The 23,811-nt window shown below is 41.6% G+C and overlaps 1 protein-coding gene across 1 annotated transcript in view; it reads left to right on the top strand.

The window, feature by feature from the left end:
• The first annotated feature begins 3,895 nt into the window (after positions 1–3,895).
• Positions 3,896–23,811, top strand: part of PROX1 (prospero homeobox 1) — a 52,678-nt gene continuing 32,762 nt past the window's right edge. The window contains exons 1-4 of the mRNA XM_053608239.1: positions 3,896–4,539; positions 4,670–4,779; positions 12,457–14,250; positions 21,126–21,231. Coding sequence (XP_053464214.1) covers positions 12,524–14,250; positions 21,126–21,231 — 1,833 coding nt within the window. The 5' untranslated portion in view covers positions 3,896–4,539; positions 4,670–4,779; positions 12,457–12,523. The remainder of the gene's footprint in view (positions 4,540–4,669; positions 4,780–12,456; positions 14,251–21,125; positions 21,232–23,811) is intronic.

Here is a 23,811-nt window from a genome sequence, read left to right as displayed (position 1 = left end):
TCGTCTCTCCAAATCCTAGCCCTCAAAGCTCTGGGTGGGGAAAGGCGAGTTACTTGAGGGAGCAGTAGCACCCCCTCCGAAGGTGAGTGCGCGGCCTGGCGGGTGCCTTGCGGGGCTCTGCGCGGCCGGGCGGAGTGGCTGGATTATGTAAGTAGCAGCCCTCCATGTGCTCACCACCATCTGTTAATATCTTGGTATTGGAAAGTTCGGTGCCTGAGGCAAAGCCAGGGTTGGCGGCGAAGAGCTCCCAGCCTACTCTTTTCTACTCGGGGCAGGGAATGTGTCTTCCTTTGATTGTTTTCCCCCACTTCCATAAAACCAAGCGGTAGTGTGTCCCTTCCATCACGGACAAGCCCGTCATCCCCGTGGGTGCCTATTTGTGGGCAAAGAATGATTTTCTTCGAGATCACCACATTGTAATAAGCCCTTTCGATGAACTTACATTTTTATGATATTTCTGCGCTCCTTTAAGCAATGTAGCTGACTCTCAATTTGGGGGTGTTACTTAACTATTAAAAAAATTACTTTTTCTGCCAGCACCCCTGGATCCAAATTCTTGTAAGGGTTATATTTCAACTTCTTTGGAGTGGTTGGCTTCTGTTTACTTAGAAAGCTGTTGGTTAAACAAACATTACTGGAGAGGCTTCTAAGCAGTGGGGTTCCCAGGAGAGAAAATGCTGCAGCTGCTACTTGCTACTGATCTCCTGGCATTTCACTTCCCCCCCACCCCCCATTTAGAACAAATCCAGGTTGGGCTTGGCGTCATGCTGAGCACAGGGGATGAGCCTGAGAGAGAGCCCATCAGTCAGTCCACCTCTAGACACCCCCTAGCAGGCCGGCCTGCTACCTGGCTTGGTATTTCTCTCTTTCCTTCTTCAGGATGATTGTGGTGGGTGACTTTCAAGGTTTTCCACAGCCTTCTCTAAAATCCACACCCACGTTTGCCTCTCAACTGCATCTGGATGAAATTCCCAGAATTGGTTTATTTAAGATGTGATAATTGTTGTTTATACGCTTTTAAATTACTCATATGCACAAGTCTTTCCTCCTACCCCCACCTAAGGGCTTTAAGAAAGAACAGGAGGGTGGGCGGAGGCTTACACCAAGGAAATGTCAAGGCCAAGTATGTTTAACCCAGAACCAGGTGGATGCGTGATAACTGCAAAAGTTTGACTAAGAACACAGATCGCCCTTCAGATAAGTAAATGCATCCTGCAAGAATAGCGTTTGTTAAGAGACCAGTCATAACTTGTGTTAACTTTTAAGTTATTGGGATTGTCTTGGCAATGGAGCAGAAGGAGGTGTTGCCTTGACCCTAGGCTTGGGCTCTGGTTTCGGAGATGAAGCCAATATCTAGGCGACTTGTCGTCTCCAGTCTGACTGATCGCTTCTCCCCTATCAGAAAACAAACCGGAGTCGCCTGAGATAGGGGGCTCAGGCCTCACTCCTTGTTCAAAGGCTGCCCTGGACCCGGAAGAACGCTGCAGCGCGGGCAAAAGAAATGGCCAGAAGCCTGGCCTGTACGTCACCCCTACAGTAGAGGACAGGGCAGGACTCCACGTAGGCAACTCACCATACTACGAACGGAGCTCGCTCGCTTAGCGTCGCGCGCGCTATTTCAACTAGCCGCTCCTGCGCCCTAATGCGGGCTGCGAACAGCCGTGGCAGAGCGTCGCCAGCGGCAAGCCTCAGCCACTCAGGCTGGCGATGGGGGAGCTTCCTTGTTTGCCAAGCGGGTTACCCTGACTTGGACTCTGGGCCTGCCTTCTCCCGGTATAATAAAGGACTTACTGGGGCTCGCAGGAACTTTTCTCACCGCAGTTTCGGGCTTGGTGTGTGCAAAACATGCAGCCGAGCGCAACGTGCAATTGACACAAACTTGTGGGCTAAAGTTCAAGTCGTTTCTCTCCTGAGTCTAAATCCTTTTCTCTGTCCCTGAATCCTTTCTTTCCCCCTTCTCCTCCTCTCCCTCTGCTCTCCTCTCTTTTATATGTCAAATTGAGCAGATGGTTTTAAGGTGCGGAGGGCACAATATCCTTTGCTCCTACCAGTTGTTGAGCTGGCGCTAACTTATATGTACAAGCTAAGATTCTTAAAGAAAAGTAATGGGACGGAAAAGAAGAAAGGAAGGAGCTTTGATTCATTTTCAGACCTCAGATTTCCCCGCTCAATATACCCGCTTACCTCGAAGGCACCCAACCAATGGAAGCAGCGTTCTATCTTGTACCTAATGGGCATGTGGATAGATCAGTTCTGTTCCCAACCTAAATTATCACATCCCGGCTAGAACACTTGATACCACCGTCAATCGTTGGAGGTATGAATGTGCTGTCTGTGCTGTTTTTATAATGCAGAGGGGGGAGTGTCAGAGGGCTGCGAAAGGGGCCAAAAGAGGGCCGGGGGTGTCAGGGAAGTCTCTTTCTTATCACCAACACCAAACCTGGCTGGCCTAATTTTTTCTCCTTCTTCTTCTTTTCAATGTTTGAATTCCTTGCCAAAAGTTCCCTACAGGGTATAGAATCAGACACACTAACATTGTTATTCTGACTCAAAAAGACCCTAATATCCTGTTTATAGTTTGGTAAATTTGAGGCTGAAACTGTAAATTTCCTAGAAAGGAGAGAGAGATTAAAAGAGTGTGTGTGTATGTGTGTGGTGTGTGTGTTGTTACAGAAGATGGTGGTAGTGTTTGGCCAGTGAACTTGTAACATCTCATAAATACCCTCTTGTCACGACACAGCATGATTCAACCTTTGATCTGATTAAATTTGAGTGACACACGAAAAAATACTTATCCTTGTCCCACCTAAAAAAAAAAAAAGAGTGTCTAATCGACTATCTATAAACGTTTCTGCTTCCCAGTTCTTGCAAGTCCTAGCTTTTACAGGATATTTAAGTCATAAACGGTTCTGCTTTATTAAAAGCCGTTTACTGTGCCCGGTGAAAGGGACTTTCTAACTGCCGCTGGAGGCTCGCTCTTTAGCATTTGTAACTTGCAAAGCCCAAGGAGCTCTTTAAGAGCCACGTAACTTAAAGAAATCTTGCTAGTTTTTTTTATATCCAAGAAACGTTAAACCAAAGTGAATTCTCAATGGTTTTACCTTAGAGCCTGACACTTAAGCGACTGAAATCTCTTGCCTAATAAACTTTAAAGTTTGTTAACCAGGCGTCAAAACTGTAAATCCTGGATTGAACCGCTTTCCTTGGTCATTCTGGGGTGAGTGAATTATTGAGGGGTAATCGCGAGATAATGTTTGTAAAGGAGTCGAATTTTTTAAGGGCTGCTGTACCTGCAATCTTATTAATGTTAGAGGCAACCAAGGGTGAATATTCTTCTTCCTAATAATTTCCACTGGAGATTGGAACTCAGCCAATGTTGATCTTCTGATATCAGATGCAGAGGACTCAGCGTGAACCCTCTCGCGCTTATTATTTTAATACCAAACCTACCTGTATTTTACTGCCCACCTTCCCTTTAAAAGGAAGCAAAGGTGACATGTATTCTTGATACTACCTATGATCGTTTCAAAAGTGGAATGATCTGCAGATCCCTCACTCCCTCCTCCTACACCACCCCACTCCTAAAGCCCCCACTTTTCCCCCATATACTTTTCCGTGCCTTCCTCCACCCAAGTCTGAGGAGCGCTCACTCGCTCGGCCCTCGACGAACTCGATCAGCTGTATCTGGGAAATGAAAGAGAGAAAGAGAGAGAGAGGGAGAGAGAGAGGACCTGCGTCCTGGGAGAGCGAGTGCGAGCCGGGCGCCGCTCGCGCTGTCTCCCGCTTTGCATAGTGCCCGCAGATGGCTTGCTCCAGCCCCGGCGCGGCGATCCAGTCGCCCCGAAGCAGCGGCAGGGCGGGGGTGGGGGTGGGGGCCCGGGATGGAGGCCGGGGAGGGGGAGCGCGGGGCCCCTCTCCCCTCCTCTCTTCCCAGCCCCTCACCCCCACCCCTTTTATATATTTTTTTTCCTCCCAAGTTCTCTTGCCTTGCTATCCCCCCTTGAATCCGAAGGCGCCTCGCGATTGGGTGCTGGGGCCGGGTACGTCAGTCAGACTGTGACGTGCAGTCTTCCTGTTTCCTTCAGCTGTGTCTTAAAGTAAATCTTGTTGTGGAGCGGAGCCCTCAGCTGAGGGAGCGCTCTGAAATAATACACCATTGCAGCCGGGGAAAGCAGAGCGGCGCAAAAGAGCTCTCGCCGGGTCCGCCTGCTCCCTCTCCGCTTCGCTCCTCTTCTTTCCTCTTCTCTCCTCTCCTGCGTTCTCTTCCTCGTTTCTTTTTCTCCTCTTCTAGCCTCTTCTCTCCTCTCCTCTGCTGCCCCCTCCCCGCCCTCCTCCGACTCTCCTCTCTCCCTCTCCCACTCTCCCCGCTCGCTCTCGCACAGACTCACCGTCCCTTGTCCAATTATCATATTCATCACCCGCAAGACATCACCGTGTGTGCGCGCGCGTGTTTTCTTTCCTCTCTCTGCCGGCAAAAAACCAAAAAAAAAAAAAAAAAAAAAAAAAGGAGAGACTCGGTCCCACTGCTCTCTGCACCGCGTAAGTATCTTCTCCCCCTCGTGAGTCCCTCCCCTTTTCCAGAATCACTTGCACTGGCTTGTTCTTGAATGAGAAGGAAAGAAAAGAGCCTCCCATTACTCATAGCCGTGTAAACATTTTTTTTTTCCAGGAGAAAATGGTGTTATTTAAATGAATCATAATAAAATAGCCTCTAAACAGTTTCTGAGCAGGAGCCTCAGTGGAACTCAGCGCTCCACTCCTCCCAGTCAGTTTCTAAGAGTAAGTGATCCGCTTGGCTTTTATTTCTTTCTCTTTCCTGCTGGTGGCTGGGGGTGGTGTTGGCGATGGGGGGGAAGGCTGATGTTGCTGGACTTGTCGCTGATCTTGTCACCTTTTGTGTACTGTTTCTGGGGTGTGAGGAGGCGTTTGCTTCCTCTCCTTCTTTCTCTTGCCCTCTCTTCTCTGGAGAGAGGACCGCGAGGGGGGACCGGCTCGCTTTTTGTTCCTCTTGGTCCCAGCTTTCCGCCAAGCCTCATCCTTCCCATCTCCCCCGGGTTAAAACTCCAGGGCTAGTCCCACGTCCTATCTCTTTGTCTTGTTTATTATAGCTGCCTTTCTTCCCGGCTCTTCCAATTTGCTTGTCATTTGCATACCTTTCACTTCTCCTTTTTAACCCCAGCAGAGGGCCGGGAGTGGGGAGGACCGGGGGGGGGGGGCGCTCTATCACTTTCCTCTCAAAACGCTGTCGAAGCCGAAATGTTGAAATCAGGGTTGGAGCGGTGGAGTGATGGGTCCCGGGAAACGAGCACGGCACCCCTCTCCTGAGCTCGGGGACCCAGAGCTGGGTCCAATGGAGTAGGGTAAGGCGGCACCAGGAGCCTCGGGGGCGAGTGTGGTGCAGGGATCAGGGCCCAAGCGTCGCAGAGGACCGAAGGGTCGAGCTTCGGGTGGGGGTAGGGGTGTTCGTGGGCAGCAGACACCGGAGGCGAAGAATCTCCCAGCCTTGGTTGGCAGCGTCGGTTTGGTCTTGTCTGGGTGGTACCTACGGTGTTGCCCCAGTTCGAAGGACCGAGTTGGGTGGAGAGGAGAGGTGAAAGTAATTGTTACTGGGAAGGGTAGTGAGGAGGGCGGGAAGATGGGGTAGCGCTTCGGCTATCTTGTCCGAGCAGACCAGAAGAGGGACGCACCGGAGGGGGGGCGGTGGCAGACATCACCCAAAGTCCAGTTTAGCAAGTTGTTGGTTCTTCCGGTGTGCCGGCGGGTTTCTCCTCCTGCTGAAACTGAACGTTGGTGGAAAGAGTGATGGGGGGTATTAAGGGGGAATAGCTCTCCCCAGACTCCCAGGTCTCCAAGCCCCTTCCTAGCTTCTTAGGAAGTTGAGAGCCCTCCAGGCAGACGGAGAACAGAGCTAGGAGGAGGGGTCGGGCGAGAGTTTTAAATAGCCCAAGGAGGCAGGTTGGAGTGTGAAACTGCTGTTCTTGGCAACCCAGAACCCTACTCCGCCTGGGGGAAGGCTGAGAACTCACCTGCTTGTTTTTATTTTTCCAAGAACGTCTGTGTTGTCTCCTTGAGCTTATAAAAACAGAGCAAGTACAGGGTGGCCTCTCAAAGTCAAGGCCAGAAGAGTCTCTCCTCTTGTTCTCTCTCTCTCTTCCACCCGTACCCTCCCTTATTTAAAAAAAAAATCATTTCCTTTCCTAAACTAGGTAGGCAGAAGTCTATTAGCAGAGTGCGCATGGGCAGGGCCTGACAGGTGTGTTGTGTCAAGAAAGACAGGTGCAAATTTCCTCTGTGTCTGTACAGTTCCAGACCACAATGCTTGCTGGGGGCTGTAGAGGTTTATGAATGTATGGTTGTCCTGGTTAATGGGATTGTCCGGGCTAATGGGAATTGGGCTGTTGTGCTTTGAGCCTTGCCATGTGAGTTCTCTGGGTGGGGGCTGGGGAACAAGTTGGTATGTGTTTGTTTATTTTTCTTAAGGATGTTGGCAGGCTGCTGCTGAGGCCATTTCTCAGGCTTCTGCCTAACAGTCAGCCAAGAGCACCCCCACTTCAGGGAGCAGGTGGAGGGAGACTAAGTTTCCCTTTGCTTCCCTCTAGTTCATGACTATCTCTCAGGTCTGTGCTTAGCAAGGAGAGGGAGGGAGAGAGAGAACTGTTCTTTGTGTGTGTGTGTGTGTGTGTGTACATGTGTGCGCCTGTGTGCCTCTTTGGACAGCCATGGATGGTGTGTAACTGCCAAGAATACCAAAGTCAGTTTGAAAGTGTTACTATTGTTAAAGCTTATCTTTTTAGCATGCTTTCTCCTCGCTCAGAAACAATAGGTATGTGCATGAACTCTTTCCAGTCTTACGTTAAATACTTTCATAAAGTAGAATGAGCCTGTCATTGTCCCAGACATGTGCCAAGTGTCTTAGTATGACTTTCATGGAGAAGGAAAACCTCAAGTATGTGAGAAGGTAACTGCTTTTCTGTTTAATGCAAGATAAGGTCAGTCAGTTCTATGAAGAATTTCTTGCAAGAACTTTGGCTTATTTTCTAAATGAAATGGGCTATGTGAGGTAAGGAAGAAAAAGAAGAGTATTTCTGTTAATCTATCTATGGGCCACAGTGTAGATATGTTTATAAAATGGTCAAACAGAAGAAGTTGAAGGCTATGGCTTGATGTTAAGGAAAGATGTTGGGAATTTAATGGAAGCAGTATATCTGGCTTCTTAAAACTTGGCCTTTGAAATTTTTCTTTAAATGGACAATTTCTTTAAACTGAATTGCTTAGGAATAAGTTAAATGGTGGATGGTTTTTGTTGGTTTATATTGCTGTTTGAGTGGTTATCATTGTTTCCACAAAAATGAGACAGTATATATCATTTTATTCATTATACTTAACAGCAAAGTTCCCCTCAATACTTTTCTTAGATGCTTTTGAAGTTCTTTGGTAATTAAAACGTCATCTATGGCTATGTTCATTTGCTTTATTTTTAATGGGTGCTATCTGTGCTTGGCATTTATTGATATTTTATGTGTCCATTATGCAGAATTCTATTTAGTTTAATCACCACCTTGTGGGGAAAAAAGTCATACACACATAACATACATCTTTGTTCCCACTTTGTTCATAGCATCATTCCTCTATAAGGAGCACATGCAATCTTAAAATCTAAGCTAGCTTATTCTCTAAGTTTCCAGATCTCTTCTTTATTCGTTTAAAACTCAAATAGGCCTTTTTAAATGAATTTCTTATACCATTTCAGGGATTATCTCAAATTTGCAATATTAATATAAGAATTTTTAGAGTCAGGATTAACAAAAGAAATTCTAAAATGTTGCTTGTGATAATATGAAAATGGGCTGTTGTGTGACATATTATTATATATTATTAATTAAGTACCTATGTAAATCGGAAAGGACATATACATAAGGAATTTCTCAAACCTTACTGCCTAGTGCATTCTGAAAGGACATTTGGAGTATTTCAATTTTCTGCAAAAAGAGAAAAATGTTAAGTGTGTTTTCTTAAGATTATTTCCCACTCTCTTTTATTTACCAATTTGGTGAGTTATTACTTTTTAAATAAGTAGAAATTAGTATTTTATATATGTCTCAGAAAATACTCAGTGTTCATTTTATACGTAAAAAAATGTATGGAATTTTTGACAGGATGGAATAATCTTAAATGAAATCTTAGACAATTTGAGAACTCTAATGTGCAGGAAATTTTACAACTTAACAATACAATCTTAGTTAATTGAAGTATTAACTTACATCAAGTGAGTTGTAAAATAAATTCAAAATAAATATCAAAGGCTTTCCTAACCTGATAGTAAGAAGAAATATCTCTGAAGGCAAAGTTGATAATTAGCAGAAAAGAACTCTGGAATACAGTGAAGTGTATAGCCTACTGATTTGGGGATACCTAAATCAAATCATCTGATTTTTCTTCCCCTTTGAAGCACTGATTTCCAGAGTGATTTAAGATATTCTTTGTTAATGATATTCCAATTGAAATTTCGTAACCAAGTTGACCCAAGTAGATTAGAGGCCCATTCAAAGATGATTTTCTAAAAGAAGTCAAATGTAAGCTTGAGCAATTTCTTCCAATAATTTCACCAACAAAGACAGATCATGTAAATAATCCAAGCAGGAAACCATGCCAATCTTACACTCTGCCTGTCTCATAAAAGATTTGTCTGAACTATCTGTATAATTACAATAATTGAAACACTTCTTTGTCCAGAATCTAGACTCCAGATAGATTCAGTAAAAGTTACATCCCCTTCCCCAAAATAACTTCTTTATTAAAGTGGAGCCCTTAACCATTGTCTACTGCATATTGAAGTGTTCCTTTTAATTCTTTGCTAAAAATTCCTTTCTCCTAGCCTTAAGTCGTCAGTTTCCTTAGGACTTTCCATGTTAAATAGAATGCCAGATAATTCAGATTTTAATGAGGAATTTTTTGAAGTAGTTAAAATTTGATTTGATTATACCTGGATGTTTGTCCTTGTAATATCTTTTTCTAGGAGGAATCTTCTATGTTACGATATGCATTGTAAAGGAATTATTAAAGTATTTATGTAGTTTGTTTATACACCAATTGGTGTAACAAAATATTTAATAATAAAAAATACTACCTAGATTTTTGCATTAATTAACGAGGAGTTTACAGGGATGAAGTATGTATATCTGATTAATAATACATTTGAATTCAGATTCTACATCAGTATTTTTTCAGCATCCTTGTTTATATTGATGTTCACCAGCCCTGGTCAAAAGGCTTCATATTGATTGAATAAACTCAAAATGAATGTCAAACTGAAAATACAATAAGAGTCAATATTAATTATAGCTGAAACATGGTGGCTTACTACCTATGTTGAGAAATAGAAGAATTTTTAAAAATCTGACTGGACAAGACAAATTAATGAGAAAGTCATTCTATAGCGTTCTTTAAATTCTGAATTAGGAAAGCATGGAAACATTGGAAAATGTTTTCAAGTCATTTAACTTACATGATGGTCATTCACCAGTGCATTTTCTTATGTGGTAAATACATTCATATGTATATACATATATATTGTTTATGAACATGATGCTAATAAAGTACTGTGTTCACCAGTTATTATTATTTAATCTGCCCCGTAGTCTCCATGGGTTATGCTCCCAATGTATATTGTCACTCTACCTTTACTTCTAAGTGCAGGTCTGAGCTGTGTGGAGAAATTTATTTATTTGTGCTTCTTAACATAATGCCTCATTTATCTGGATTCTATAATTTTTCTTATTTTTCCCATTTGTCTTCCCCTCTTTGTTATGTTTCAGCCAGACATTTTACAAGATCTAAAAGTGTTTAAGTTTTTTTTTGCCCCAAACAGAAACAAATCGTTTAATCTAAAAACGTTGACTGATTGGAAGAGAATTGCAAAAAAATCAGTTTGGTTTGGTGAATATGGAGGGAGTTATAAGATATCTTACTCTTAACAAACCCAACAGGCATATTTAATTAACACTTATTCTCCACTGAAAATGAAAGTGTCATTTTACTCCACCTTAGGAAAAGCACAGCCCTCCTCTTGGCTCCAGCATGAGGTAGGGATGCAGCTGTTGATGCCTAGGCTAGATGAGGGGAAGTGGAGTTGACGCAGAGGTAAATGGCAGTTGGAAAAGGAAGGATGCCTGGGGATGACCTTGTACTCATCAGTACACCAGAGTGTCCTTTCTGAGCCTCTGTTGGAGAGGTGCTCTTCCCGTAGCAAGGATGGCAGGAGGAAAGTTTTGTTTGAGGTTAACAGGGGAAGAAAAAATACTGCAGAAAGTTTGCTCAACATTTTGATTGGAGAGCCACATGTGCTTTGTAGGTGATATTAAAGAGAAAATGATTTGCCCAGAAAAAGAAAACAGGTAAAATTTTAATAATGTCAATGAACTCAATTTGGGGGAAGCTGTTATACAAACAAAAAAAATCTTCCTTGTAACCTCCCTTATGCTGCAAGTGTTTCTGTGATTGATAGAGCTTTGGAATAATTAATCCTTTCTCTTGTTCCTCTCAACCTCTCCTTGTTTTTTCTTGCACCTGACAGCTAACCTGATTTATCAGATTGAATGTATTAGTGTAATATTCGTCACTGCATTTTTGTATTCCTGAAATCCATTTTATTATCAGTGTGTGAAAGGATCTCATTCTGAATTTGATTTTGAACACAATTTTGAAGTTATTGAGATCTCTGTCTCCATTCCAAGTTCAGGAAATTTTATCCTGAAGCAAACAAAAAGTATTTCATACTTAGGCATACCAAACCAAATATAAAGAAGCATCATCCTGATGCATGATACCCTAAAGCCAGTTCTTTCAAAATGTTTCATCTTCGTATAAAAATCAGGAGCAAATACTGCATGATGAAATCTTTTGTCACTTAAAAAAAAATACATATTGTTGCCATTTAAGCATTGAGCATTTTCTTGATTTTACAGGTTATTTCATGCTGAAATTATGCCTATTTGCATGGATAGTCATTCTTTAAAACTAGCCACAGATGCAGTCCTAGGGAGCACGTAGATGTTTTTACAGGTGAACCGAAAGAGATGGGAGCTGTTCCAAACACTCTGCACGCTGCCTTTGGCAATAGACCCTGTTATTGTGAAGATGTGCTCTGTTAAGCAAACGTGAAGTTTAATATTAGATAAACCCGGCATGAAAAAATTATTTTTATTTTCTTCATAAAATGTTAACTGTAAACAAAGAGATGTGACATCTTGTATGTATACAAAATTGGGGGTTAGCATCACTTAGTTAATAAGTTGCACAATATGCCAAGTGTCTTTTATAAAATTCAAGGAAGGATGTTGTTCTCTTTTTTATATGGTGTTCCTAAGAAACAATGGAAGTTCATATACAAAGATGTTTCCCTTTCTCACACATTTGATTGATGTTATTTTCTTTCTTATTTGCGGATCTTCTTCCAGTCTTTTATTTTTATTGTTTCTTTAATTTGGCATGGGAAACAATATTCACAAATGGTGCATTTTAAAGAGTTTCTTTGGGCATTTGAAATATTGTTTTGGCAGATTTTAACAGAAGAAAACTAATCCTACAGATATATTTATCCTTGCCTAGTTCAATAATTTATTGATTTCTAAAATGGCATGACATCCTTCTTTTGCAAGGAATCCAACTTTATGATAATTTAAGTCATCAGAAGGGCATGGTGAAAATTCATAAATATTCTCCCAGTTAGTTTAAGATATAGCAACAGATACCACCTTCCATATGATGTCACTAATAAAAAATGTGTAGCTATGCTAAATAAGCAGATTTGTAAAATGAGTAGTTGTGCATTTATTTCAATGCTAAACTGACCATTTATGTTTGAAAGATACTGATTGGGGTGTTCTTCCCCTTTGACATAGGACAAAAGTATTTTAAAATTCAGTAATGAAAGGTGTGTGTTCATTATCTGCATTTATTGTATAGTCTTTTTCCTTTAATAGCATTAAAACCATGATCATTTTAATGCAGAAATGGAATTTTTCATTCAAATTTCACACAGCCTCAACATGTAACCTTTTTTCTTAAGTATAGAGCACTTTCATCTTCTTTTACAATCTGAATCTCAGTGCCCAAAATTTAATCAATTGGTTGTCAGAGGCTGTGTTCTTATAATCTACTGTTTCTTCTGAAGATAAACAGTATCATTTTAGGCATTTGTGAAAGAGAATCATATTACTGGTGCTTAAGCAGTTTTTGCTTTTTTTTTTTTTTTTAATCTTAATCCATCTTAAACCAGTGGAGCAGAAATATTTAAAAATGTTTCATTTCAAGCAGAGTGCATAATAAATTGCAATAATTGTAATGTGCCATAAATCCCAGAGCCTATGCATTTTGCATTTGATTCAGGATTGAGGTCAGGAAATTTGGAGAAATTTAAAGAAAATGATTCATCAGTCCTTTTGTTCTGTTGGCCAGGGTCCCGGGATTCTTGAGCTGTGCCCAGCTGACGAGCTTTTGAAGATGGCACAATAACCGTCCAGTGATGCCTGACCATGACAGCACAGCCCTCTTAAGCCGGCAAACCAAGAGGAGAAGAGTTGACATTGGAGTGAAAAGGACGGTAGGGACAGCATCTGCATTTTTTGCTAAGGCAAGAGCAACGTTTTTTAGTGCCATGAATCCCCAAGGTTCTGAGCAGGATGTCGAGTATTCAGTGGTGCAGCATGCAGATGGGGAAAAGTCAAATGTACTCCGCAAGCTGCTGAAGAGGGCGAACTCGTATGAAGATGCCATGATGCCTTTTCCAGGAGCAACCATAATTTCCCAGCTGTTGAAAAATAACATGAACAAAAATGGTGGCACAGAGCCCAGTTTCCAAGCCAGCGGTCTCTCTAGTACAGGCTCCGAAGTACATCAGGAGGATATATGCAGCAACTCTTCAAGAGACAGCCCCCCAGAGTGTCTTTCCCCGTTTGGCAGGCCTACTATGAGCCAGTTTGATATGGATCGCTTATGTGACGAGCACCTGAGAGCCAAGCGCGCCCGGGTTGAGAATATAATCCGGGGTATGAGCCATTCCCCCAGTGTGGCATTAAGGGGCAATGAAAATGAAAGAGAGATGGCCCCGCAGTCTGTGAGTCCCCGAGAAAGTTACAGAGAAAACAAACGCAAGCAGAAGCTGCCGCAGCAGCAGCAGCAGAGTTTCCAGCAGCTGGTTTCAGCCCGAAAAGAACAGAAGCGAGAGGAGCGCCGACAGCTGAAACAGCAGCTGGAGGACATGCAGAAACAGCTGCGCCAGCTGCAGGAGAAGTTCTACCAAATCTACGACAGCACTGACTCGGAAAATGATGAGGATGGTAACCTGTCTGAAGACAGCATGCGCTCGGAGCTCCTGGACGCCAGGGCCCAGGACTCGGTCGGGAGGTCAGACCCGGAGATGTGCGAGCTGGACCCGGGGCAGTTCATCGACCGCGCCCGAGCGCTGATCAGGGAGCAGGAAATGGCTGAGAACAAGCCCAAGCGCGAAGGGAGCAACAAGGAAAGAGAGCACGGGCCAAACGCCTTGCAACCGGAAGGCAAGCATCTGGCCGAGACCTTGAAACAGGAACTGAACACTGCCATGTCCCAAGTTGTGGACACTGTGGTCAAAGTCTTTTCGGCCAAACCCTCCCGCCAGGTTCCTCAGGTCTTCCCACCTCTCCAGATCCCCCAGGCCAGGTTTGCAGTCAATGGGGAAAACCACAATTTCCACACCGCCAACCAGCGCCTGCAGTGCTTTGGCGACGTCATCATTCCGAACCCCTTGGACAGCTTTGGCAACGTGCAGATGCCCAGTTCCACAGACCAGACCGAAGCCCTGCCCTTGGTGGTCCGCAAAAACTCCTCTGACCAGGCTGCCTCCGGCCCCAGCGCTGGCAGCCACCACCAGCCCCTGCACCAGTCGCCTCTCTCTGCCACCGCAGGCTTCACCACGTCCACCTTCCGCCACCCCTTCCCCCTGCCCTTGATGGCCTACCCATTTCAGAGTCCGTTAGGTGCTCCCTCCGGCTCCTTCTCTGGGAAAGACAGAGCCTCTCCTGAATCCTTAGACTTAACTAGGGATACGACGAGTCTGAGGACCAAGATGTCATCTCACCACCTGAGCCACCACCCTTGTTCACCAGCACACCCGCCCAGCACCGCGGAAGGGCTCTCCTTGTCGCTCATAAAGTCTGAGTGCGGCGACCTTCAAGACATGTCCGAAATCTCACCTTATTCGGGAAGTGCAATATCCTTTTGTTTTCCCCCTCAAGGAAGAGACAAAACAAAAAATAAAAAGGTTTCCCAAAATGTTAGGTTTACACACTATCTAGGATAATGTAGAATTAGTATCTTCTTAAGAATGGGATTTTTCCTAGTATTCAATGGAATAGACTTCTATCAGCATGCCTGTGGGATTCGTGATTGCAGAAAAAGCTTAAAACTTAAACCAACATATTTGCAACTTATCACAAGTTGTTTATTGCCTCAAGGGGCTGGTATTTAATAGGTGGTTTTTCTACTGTTCTTACCTGCATTATCTTCTTATCTTGCTCTCTGTTTTTTTTTTTTAAAGAGTAAATTCAGAGATGGAAAAAAATCTCATTGTAAATATTGATTGAATTTTCTCAGATTTTTTTTTAAAGATGATAAGTTTCATGATGAAGTAAAGAGAAGTCAGTCCTTAAGATCCCATAAGCAGAATTCTTACTTTAAACCATCTGCAAGAAGATGGTCTATTCAAAGAAGGCCCCAGGAAATCTTACCAAGAGCACTTTGTGGGAGGCTGAGCGGGAAGAAAAATGGATGAGGATGAACTTAATCTTTAAGTGAGACTTTTTTTTTTTTTTAAAGGAAATATACAGGTACTGATTTATTCAGACAGCATTGGTCTCTCTCTCTCTCTCTCTCTCTCTCTCTCTCTCGTTCACCCAAGGTCTGTTCTTTGGGTCTGGTGCAGCTGCCTCTATGCATGATTAACCTCTGTTCAGCCATACACAGAAATCTTTTGTCCTAACATACACAAAGCAAATTATTTTGGAAAGCGGGAGAGCACAATTAAATATAAAACTCAGCTGTATTTGGCTTAAAAATGGCTACCTTTTTATGACTCTTAAATTCTGAACCTGACTTTTATGTAAAGATACCAGTTATATTTTTTATTAGATCTATCCGGAACTCCAGCTATTTTTAACTGATGATTTTTTTTTTCTCTCTGTACATTGGTCCTTTTAGTACATTTAAAAAAAAATCTTGTAGTTCTTGGTCTTTTGGGATAGTAGAATAGTAGCATTTGGGGGCAGGTGGAGGCATGTCTCTTGTATAATAAATTACCAGATGGATATAAAATTTAGCAATTAAGTTGGCTGTTACTAAATTGAGGATTTTGAGCAATCATCTTGATGACTAGAGATTGACATTTTCGCATCAAAGCCCACTCCAGAGGCTGGCATGTAAGTGCAAAAGTCCCAGCGATAGTGGAAATGTGCCTTCTTAGTTAATGGAGGTCATACTTCCATGCTTCCAGCCAATTCGTTGGATAGTAGTGAAGATTTCTGATGGGGTGAACTGGAGCCACAAGCATGAAGTCTAACTTGGGCAGTTCAACATGGAGTCTCTTTCCACAGTGAGGAAGAAGAAAAGAAGGTTGTAAAAGAAAGAAAGATGTTGGAGATTTAGATAGGTAAATAGAAATTGAGACTTGGCTTGGTTGTTGATTTAATTGTTACCTTTCAAAGACGTAAAATTCAATCTACCAATCATGAATTAAAGCTGCCCCCAGCTCCATGCCTTATAAATTTTAAGCAAGTAATAAATATTGGTCAAAATGATTGTAATATAGATATGGATGATGAGATAGGCAAAGTGAGAAGACACTGTGACCCAAATTTTTTTTACCCTTTGCTGCAAGCAGCAACAGCATCATCGGAAGTTCATGTCAGGCTAATGTCTAAAGATAAGGACCACTGCACAGAGATTCCTTAACTTCATTTAGAAACAAGTGTAGTGATAGTGGGTTCTCTCTGTCTTTCTCTCCCCACTCCTAACCACACACACACAGTGAAGCAACGTGCATGCCCATTTTGGTGAATATTTGAAGCCAGGTTTCAAAGTCCTGTAAGTCCATACTGAACTCTTCAAATCAAGATGCCAGTTTACGGGTTTCTTAAATTATATTTTTCATTATAACCAGATAATTATAATTATGGCTGTACTTTTTTAGACTAGGTTTGGTCTTCTAGGAAAAAAAAAAATCTTTCAGGTTGCTTTAAGTATTGGCTATCACTGTCTCACTCTCTCTAAATCCCCTGAAGAATTTTGAGGATTTGAATTGAAAGAGGTCTCTTTTATTTCTATATGTATCAAAGGCTTTAAGGAAAATACAGTTTGTGCTTCTTCAGAAGAATAACTGCTCCTGTCTCCTGTAAACCTGTACAAGATTCTGTTGAACAGTGACGGTTGAGAAACATCCAGTTCATATGAAATATTAGTTGCTTACACCTGGAGTTACTTCTTTCGTATAGCTAGATAATTTTGGCCTCTTGTAATGGATGATTACATTTTCCACCTTTTGGCCTTCTATGCTCTGGTTCCTTCTCTTTCCCCTGTGATACATTGCACTTTAACCATTTATCTCATTGAGGTGTTATTTCTCAGGCAAAGAAGATAAGCAAACAAGTTTTTCAGTAGTTCACAGAGTTCCAAAACCAGTGAGGATCTGAGTGTGGGGAGATTGGATCCACTTTTTTCCTGTCTTTCTGTCTATATAGCAGCGAGTTCTTTCCTTAATTCATCTGATGGTGTACAGGCAAAATTTTCAAGCTTTCACTTTGAAGAAATCTCTGGGAATCACAGTGAGTGATTAATAACTTCAATTTTAGGGATATAGATCCATATGTGAACCTGTTGTAGAGTTATTGCTTGAAAAGATCAGTAGAAATGAGTAGGAATGAGATGAAATGGTATCACATGATTACCATTATTACCATTTTAGTTCATGGCTTTCCAAATTGTTATCAATCATTTAATTCTTAAGGAATAAATCCTTTCCTACTCCTAAGGGTATCATCCTTTTTTTGAACAAACAAGCCAAGATAAGAACTACTAAGAATACCAGTTATCACATAAATCCATTTTAAGTTCAGCACATGAAACATACATGTTCTGTAGGATAGAACACACTACCTAATTAATGAGACAGGAGACAGTGAATGTCTGTGAGTCAAACTGAATGTCAGTGCACCTGTTCCAAGGGCTCACTCACGTCTTGTATATAAAAAATGTGTCCAGTATCTTTGCAAATGATTCTATTTAATCAAATATTAAGTTTTATTCAAATTCCAAAAGAAACAACCAGCCAATTGCTTTTCTTCATGATGTCCTTGTCATTCATCCTCTTTGCATCTCAAGAAAAATAGCCTTGTTTAGGCCTCAAACATTTGCATGTGCCCAGTTAAAGCACAGCAGTGTTACAAGCCGTTAAGATGTGTGCAGGTGAAGAAATTGAGCCTGTTCTCTGTGACAGCCAGCTTTCCCTTCTCAACTTTTACAAAGAATGTTTGAAAGACTTCAAGTTTAGAAAGGAAAATTGCTTAGTAATTTGAAATTAACATCCAACCGGAAAACATGGATTAAAAATGGATTTCTGAAATGTAAAACAACACACAGAAGTCAATCTTTTAGAAGTCTTGTGAGGTTATTATAATATCATTTAGCTATAGTGAAACATGCAGATTAAAGGCTGAAAGATTCTGGGCTTCTAAGTCCCTCCCACCCCAGAAAAAATTATATAGTAAGTAAATTTTTTAAAAAATATTTCCATTCTCTGTGTGTCCCTCTGATTATGTGGAATGTCTTAGTGAAATGACAACTTATTCTGTCACTATCATTACATGAATGAGTTTAGATCTTTTCTCTCCATTGTAGATTTCTAGTGGGGGGAAATCTCTTAGAAAGTCAGCAAATTAGAGACTAAGAAGAAACTAAAACTCTTTAGTTTTCACACATCTTAGAAAATGTAAGTAAGTAGTCTCAATCCCTTTGATTAGAACTGCAGTGAGTAAAATCTCTAGCCACAATCCAGAGTTCAGTTGGAAGAAAGAATTTTCTTCGGCAGGCTTCACCACCTATTATTCTTCCATTTGCCTTTTTGCTGCCTCTGTGGCTCCTCCCTCCCACGCTGCTGTTTAGGTAAGGTTATACTGTGCTTGGTAAACAGACAACACTTAGGTTCTCAGGTTGTTTGAACACCGCTTTAAGGTTCAGCTGCAGTACCCTGATTCTCTGATCTTTTATATTCCTGAGCAGATGTCTTTCATTAATTTATGGATTTATCATCTTTTCTGTTTTTTTCTTTTTTTCTTTCTTCTTCTCTCTCTCTTTTTTTTTTTTTTACACCTGGCAGCTGTCTCAAGTTTCAGCAGTTATTGTCTATTTTGCATTATACATAGAATTGAATGTCATCTGTCTTCACAAAGCTATGGCTAAGAGAATTGAGGGAAAGCCACATGGACTGCCGGGACAGATCTTGTTTGCATTCCATCCCCCCACGCCATACCCCCCCTTACCTCCTTAATATTTATTTGTGCTCATTTTCTTTCCTGGCCTTGAATGGAGCTTAGCTCGTGTTCAGTACAGCTGTATGTTTACTGAATCTATTCCATCATGAGTCATTGTGCGTGTGTAAGTATCCTGGAAACAGCTAGTGCTTTCTTGGAAGAACAGTTGCTTTTCAGCACAAGCACTTAAAAGGGAAATTAACCAATTGGTCAGTTCAGATTTATTTTGAGGAGAAAAAAGGATTATCTAACTGTTGGCTTCTAAATATTTCATTAGCTATTTTTAATAGTTTATTAGAAACATATATTTTATGGGAATTTTATCTTAATTACACAAGGAGCAGGAGATAAAGATTAATTCTGTGTTCCATTTCAACTGATCAATTCCAAGTATTACCAACAGGAAACCTTTTAAAGCAAAAACGGACTTGAGAAATCTCAATTAGAATAATTTTTCATTAAATAAAAAGCCTCTAAATCCTGATTAAAATAAAATGTGGATATTTTACATTTTTTAATATAAGAAGAACTAAAATGTCTTAATATAATTTAGAAGTATTGGAAGCTTCAGGAAGTTTTGGTAGCTCTACGCTTATCTGAGAAATACGGCAAAACAATTTGTATTTTGTGTGAGACCAGGTATTAAAAGATTTAGGACTTATAATTAAATGGACGAAGTTGTTTTAATGTGGCCATCTGAAAGGAAAGATTATAACTCAGATCTGAGCGTGTTTGCTGAAGTTCGGACTTGCCTAAAACTCTTATCACAAGGCAATAGGAGACAGCTTGCAACTATTATTCCACTTATCCATTTGGACAGATGGTCCTGAAGTGTGCCGGCTCCTTTAGTCTTCTCTATCAGTCTAATGGAGGTTACTGGAGGGCCTTTCAGCTCTTTCCTTGGCACAAGAAGTATGTCAGTCATAAATTATCGTCTTTGTAATCATTAAGGATCTCAAACAAAAACACAAGTTCAGTTAAGCTGCTTTGGCTTACAGATACAAAATCAAAATTTCTTTCTTCAGTGTTTATTTTCAGTAGAAAAGGAAAAACTCACAATTCTTTCCCTTTTCTATTTATAAACCAAGGTGATCTTTTTAAAATTGCATTGGCTATTCAAGAGGATGTTAATTGAACAAATTCTCGGCAAAATATTTGGTTAAACACCCTGTTATAAGGAGTCAAGAGCTTATCAATATTAATTTGATTATGCTTCTCTAGTAACTTTCTGGTTTCCCTCCATTCTTAACATTAGTCATGCCGTGCTTGACGAAGGTCATTTGGAAATCTTTACTTCTTAAAAAATAATCTCTGTTTATTTTACCTTTCCTCAGAAGGTGTGATATTTTTGTTGAGCGGTTAAGCGGGTGTGCGTGTTTGTGCCCTCCTGCACATTTTCCTTTCTTTTTTTCCTCTTATTTTTCGCAGACTCTCTTTTAAGAGAAAATCCTTAGAGAAGCTTCTAGGAAGGACCCTTAATTGACCTTGTGGGGGACCACATTGATTTTCTCCACGTGCATCTTCATTTCTGATAAATTATAAAGCCATTAATTTGCTGAGGAAATGGCAGGGCCAGGCTGCGGCACAGATGTGACCAGAGCCATCCCAGCTCCGAGTCTGCTGAGGAGTGCCAAGAATCTGGGGGAGAATCAGGAAGCCTGGATTGTTATGGTTAGCCTCAGATTCTCTTGGGAACTGTTTTACTTGCTGCTGTTTACAGATCTAAAAGGTAATGATGTTTCCAGATAAATAGGCCTTCTTATTTTGGGTAAGTGGCCATTTATTGATCCGCTAACCCGCATTTATTGATTAGGTAGCCCCAACTACTGTGTCACTCTCAAAGGAGTTAACTATAAATCCAGGACAGGCAAATCATATTTGGTTTTGGACCGTTGCTTTAACAAAAGCAACATCCCTCCCACCCCCACCCCTATTCTCCCTGTGCCCAAACTACCCCTTCCCAAGTTTTAGCTATTATTTAAAAGGAAACAATTGAAAGGGTATAACAAGGTAAGGAGAAAGTGAGTCAAGACGCTCCATTAGATTAGCACTAAAAGGTAAAATGTGAAACTTGCTTAACAGTGTTCAAAATAATGCATTTTACATTTTCACGCACATTAGTATAATAATCTGGTGTAAACTGCAGGGCTGTAGAGAGAAGAACAAACAGAACTGTAATTGCAAAGAAGAAAAATACAACTCTTATGACGAGTTGTGTGTGCAGTGCTTGTAAGGTGCGTTTGTCTCCTTAGCAACAAGTGGACGTATAGAGAGCCTACCAAGCTAACACAAGGAGACTGTTTTGCCATCCTTACCACGAAGTAGCCGACTCGATTGTGCATCCTGTGTACCTTCGCCATACATTTGGCAATTTGCTGATAGGCAATGGTCACTTGGAGCAAATGGCAGTAAGTTAGCCATGGATTCCATAGCCAAAGCCCTGTACCTTCTAACCTTCCTGTAACTGCTTCGTGGGCCTCCAGACTCTCTGGAGGTGGGACGGAATGGGGGAGGTGGTGGTTCTCGTGCTTACAGAATTTTTTTTCCTTAACCAATTGCATCCTACATGCAGGAAGGATTGTCACCCAATCACTTGAAAAAAGCAAAGCTCATGTTTTTTTATACTCGTTATCCCAGCTCCAATATGTTGAAGACCTACTTCTCCGATGTAAAGGTAGGGCCATTTTATATTATTAATTATTTCATTTTCTGTGCATGTGGTAGTGATTTGAACTCCCAGAAGTTAATGGAGATGAATGTGAGATCAGTTTATTCATACACCTGTGTTGTAATTGATTTAATGCACTTGTCTTTTTGTCGAAAGGTGTGTTAAGCAGAGATGCCACTTGTGTATTCAGACTGAAAGACAATTATTAATAAGTCACATGGGTTTCTAATGCAGTCAGGAAAACTTAGCCTCTGTCTTTATACATTTGGGTAGCTTCTTGGAAGAAGTTTTGGCTGGTAATAGATAGATGTGCCTTAGAGAATGTTTTTTTTTTTCCCTCCTTTCAGCAACAGTAAACTGTTTCTGTTTTTGTTTCTGCTGGTTTCCCCATATTTGTGCTTATGAAAGCAAACTCTAGCACCTCTTTTTCCCCCTGCCGAAAAGGAGCGCACATTGAAATTCTCTATGCAGTAGCTGCTTAAAAACAAAAGTGATGATTGTCTCTTATTTACAACTTAATTTGTTGTTGATGTGGAGTACACTGAGCATAAGGAGAATGAATAAAGTGACAGATTCAGGACACATTATTCAAATGAGGATATGAAAGCTGTCGGCCTACAGCTGCAGCCTCCTTCATTCTACAGAATATGGGGACCTCCTGGTTCTCTGTGTGTGCATGTGTGTGTGTGTGCGTGTATGTGTCTGTGTCTGTGTGTGGGTTTTAAGTAATTGTTTGCATCAACTTGATGTTGTGTTAATCATCTGTAACTTTTTAAAACATAGATTGGATTTTGATGATGATAATGACACACATGGTGTCATTATCTAAGGAACTTGATAAACACTACATTAGCTGAGATTAGTTTATTAGGGTTGGGTGTTGTTCCCCCACCCCTCGCCTGCCCACCCCCATATGTACAAGTTCTTATTTCTGCCATTGAGAACTCACAAGCTGCCAAAACATGCTTGTTCCTCCACCACTCCCGGCACGCAGCTTGTTCTGTGCTCTGTGTCCAAGTGGCTTCCGTGGCCCCATTTTGCAGGCCAACTCATTTCAGCTTCCTTCCCTGATGTTTTATTTGGCCTTATAAGAAAAGTTCTGTTTTCCCTCCTGTTTGCTTTTGAATTGTGTATCAACTTCAGCCTTTTCTCTTCCTCCGTCCCTGGCTGTGCTCCTTAAGTGGAAGGCATGTTTTCTCCCCATTCAGTGCCAACAAACTGGGCAAGATGAGGAGGCAGAGAAAGTCAGTAACTTGAATGGCTGGGTAAGAATCATTAAGCAGAAAAAAGGCTGAGCGACGCCGTGGGCCAGGAAAAGGGTTTGGGCTTTGTGGAGGCACAATCTCCAATAGACACATTGAAAGGAACTTGTCAACCGGTTGAGGATGGGCCAGCTTCTAGAGCAGTGATGTTCAACGGGTGTGTCATGGCACCCTGGTGTGCCATGAGCGGATCTTAAGTGTGCCATGAACATTTTTAAAGATCATTAATTAAATTATTTTCAAAGGAAGTTCAGAGCACCAGTAAGTATATTCTTTTTTTTTTTTTAACTCTTATTTTTGGTCAACATAATTTAAGTGTGCCGTGGAAACTTAACTATAGGTTCAAGGGCACTGTGAGATTAAAAAGGTTGAAAAGGCTCAGCGCCTGTGGCTCAAGGGACTAAGGCACCAGCCACATACACCTGAGTTGGCAGATTCGAATCCAGCCTGGGTCCGCCTAACAAGGACAACTGCAACCAAAAAATAGCCAGGCATTGTGGCGGGCACCTGTAGTCCCAGCTACTTGGGAGGCGGAGGCAAGAGAATCACTTAAGCCCAGGAGTTGGAGGTTGCTGTGAGCTGTGATGCCATGGCACTCTACCCAGGGCTACAGCTTGAGGCTCTATCTTAAAAAAAAAAAAAAAAGTTGGAAAACACTGTTGTAGATTCTAGTAGAATATGATGAAGTTTGTCTTCCAGGGAATACTCCTGACACTTTAATTCTAAGAGGGCCACATGGAGGAAAGATAGAAAAAGGTTACTGTGCACACGCACACACGTGTGTTTGTGTAGATCCATGCTATCCCCTTCATGCCTTTTAGGGCAATGATCAGCAGTGTTGTGATATAGTAATGACAATGCCTTATAATATTTATGTAGCACCTTTCAGGTAGGAGACCAAAGAGCTTTATAAAATAGATAGGAATTACCCACCCACCCCTGAAACACACCCACCGGGGGCGTGGGGTGTGACACGGGGGGTTGAAGAGCAGCAGCCGTCTGAGCCAGCAGCACTACCCAGATGTAATTATTAGGTCATTCCTGTTTGTGTATGTACATATACACATGTGTGTGGGGAGGGGGTAAAATGGATAGATTTTTGGTCTGCAGATTTATAAATACTATGCAATAGAAACCAACGAAAAACTGTTCCCATTCTTCTAAAAGGCCTCTAACAATTCAGCTCTTCAAATAACTACTGACTATATAAAGGAGAATTAAAAACCTAGGTGAATATCTTATTTTTAAAAGCAGTAACACTCAGAGGATAGATTCTATCCATACCTTATCCATACCAGAAGAGAAGGAAGGCCACTAAAGTGTA

The sequence above is a fragment of the Nycticebus coucang genome, chromosome 10, assembly GCF_027406575.1.
Source record: "Nycticebus coucang isolate mNycCou1 chromosome 10, mNycCou1.pri, whole genome shotgun sequence".
Lineage (NCBI taxonomy): Eukaryota > Metazoa > Chordata > Mammalia > Primates > Lorisidae > Nycticebus > Nycticebus coucang.
The sequence above is the reverse complement of the archived record's forward strand: the minus strand, read 5'-3'. Positions and strand labels throughout refer to the sequence as shown.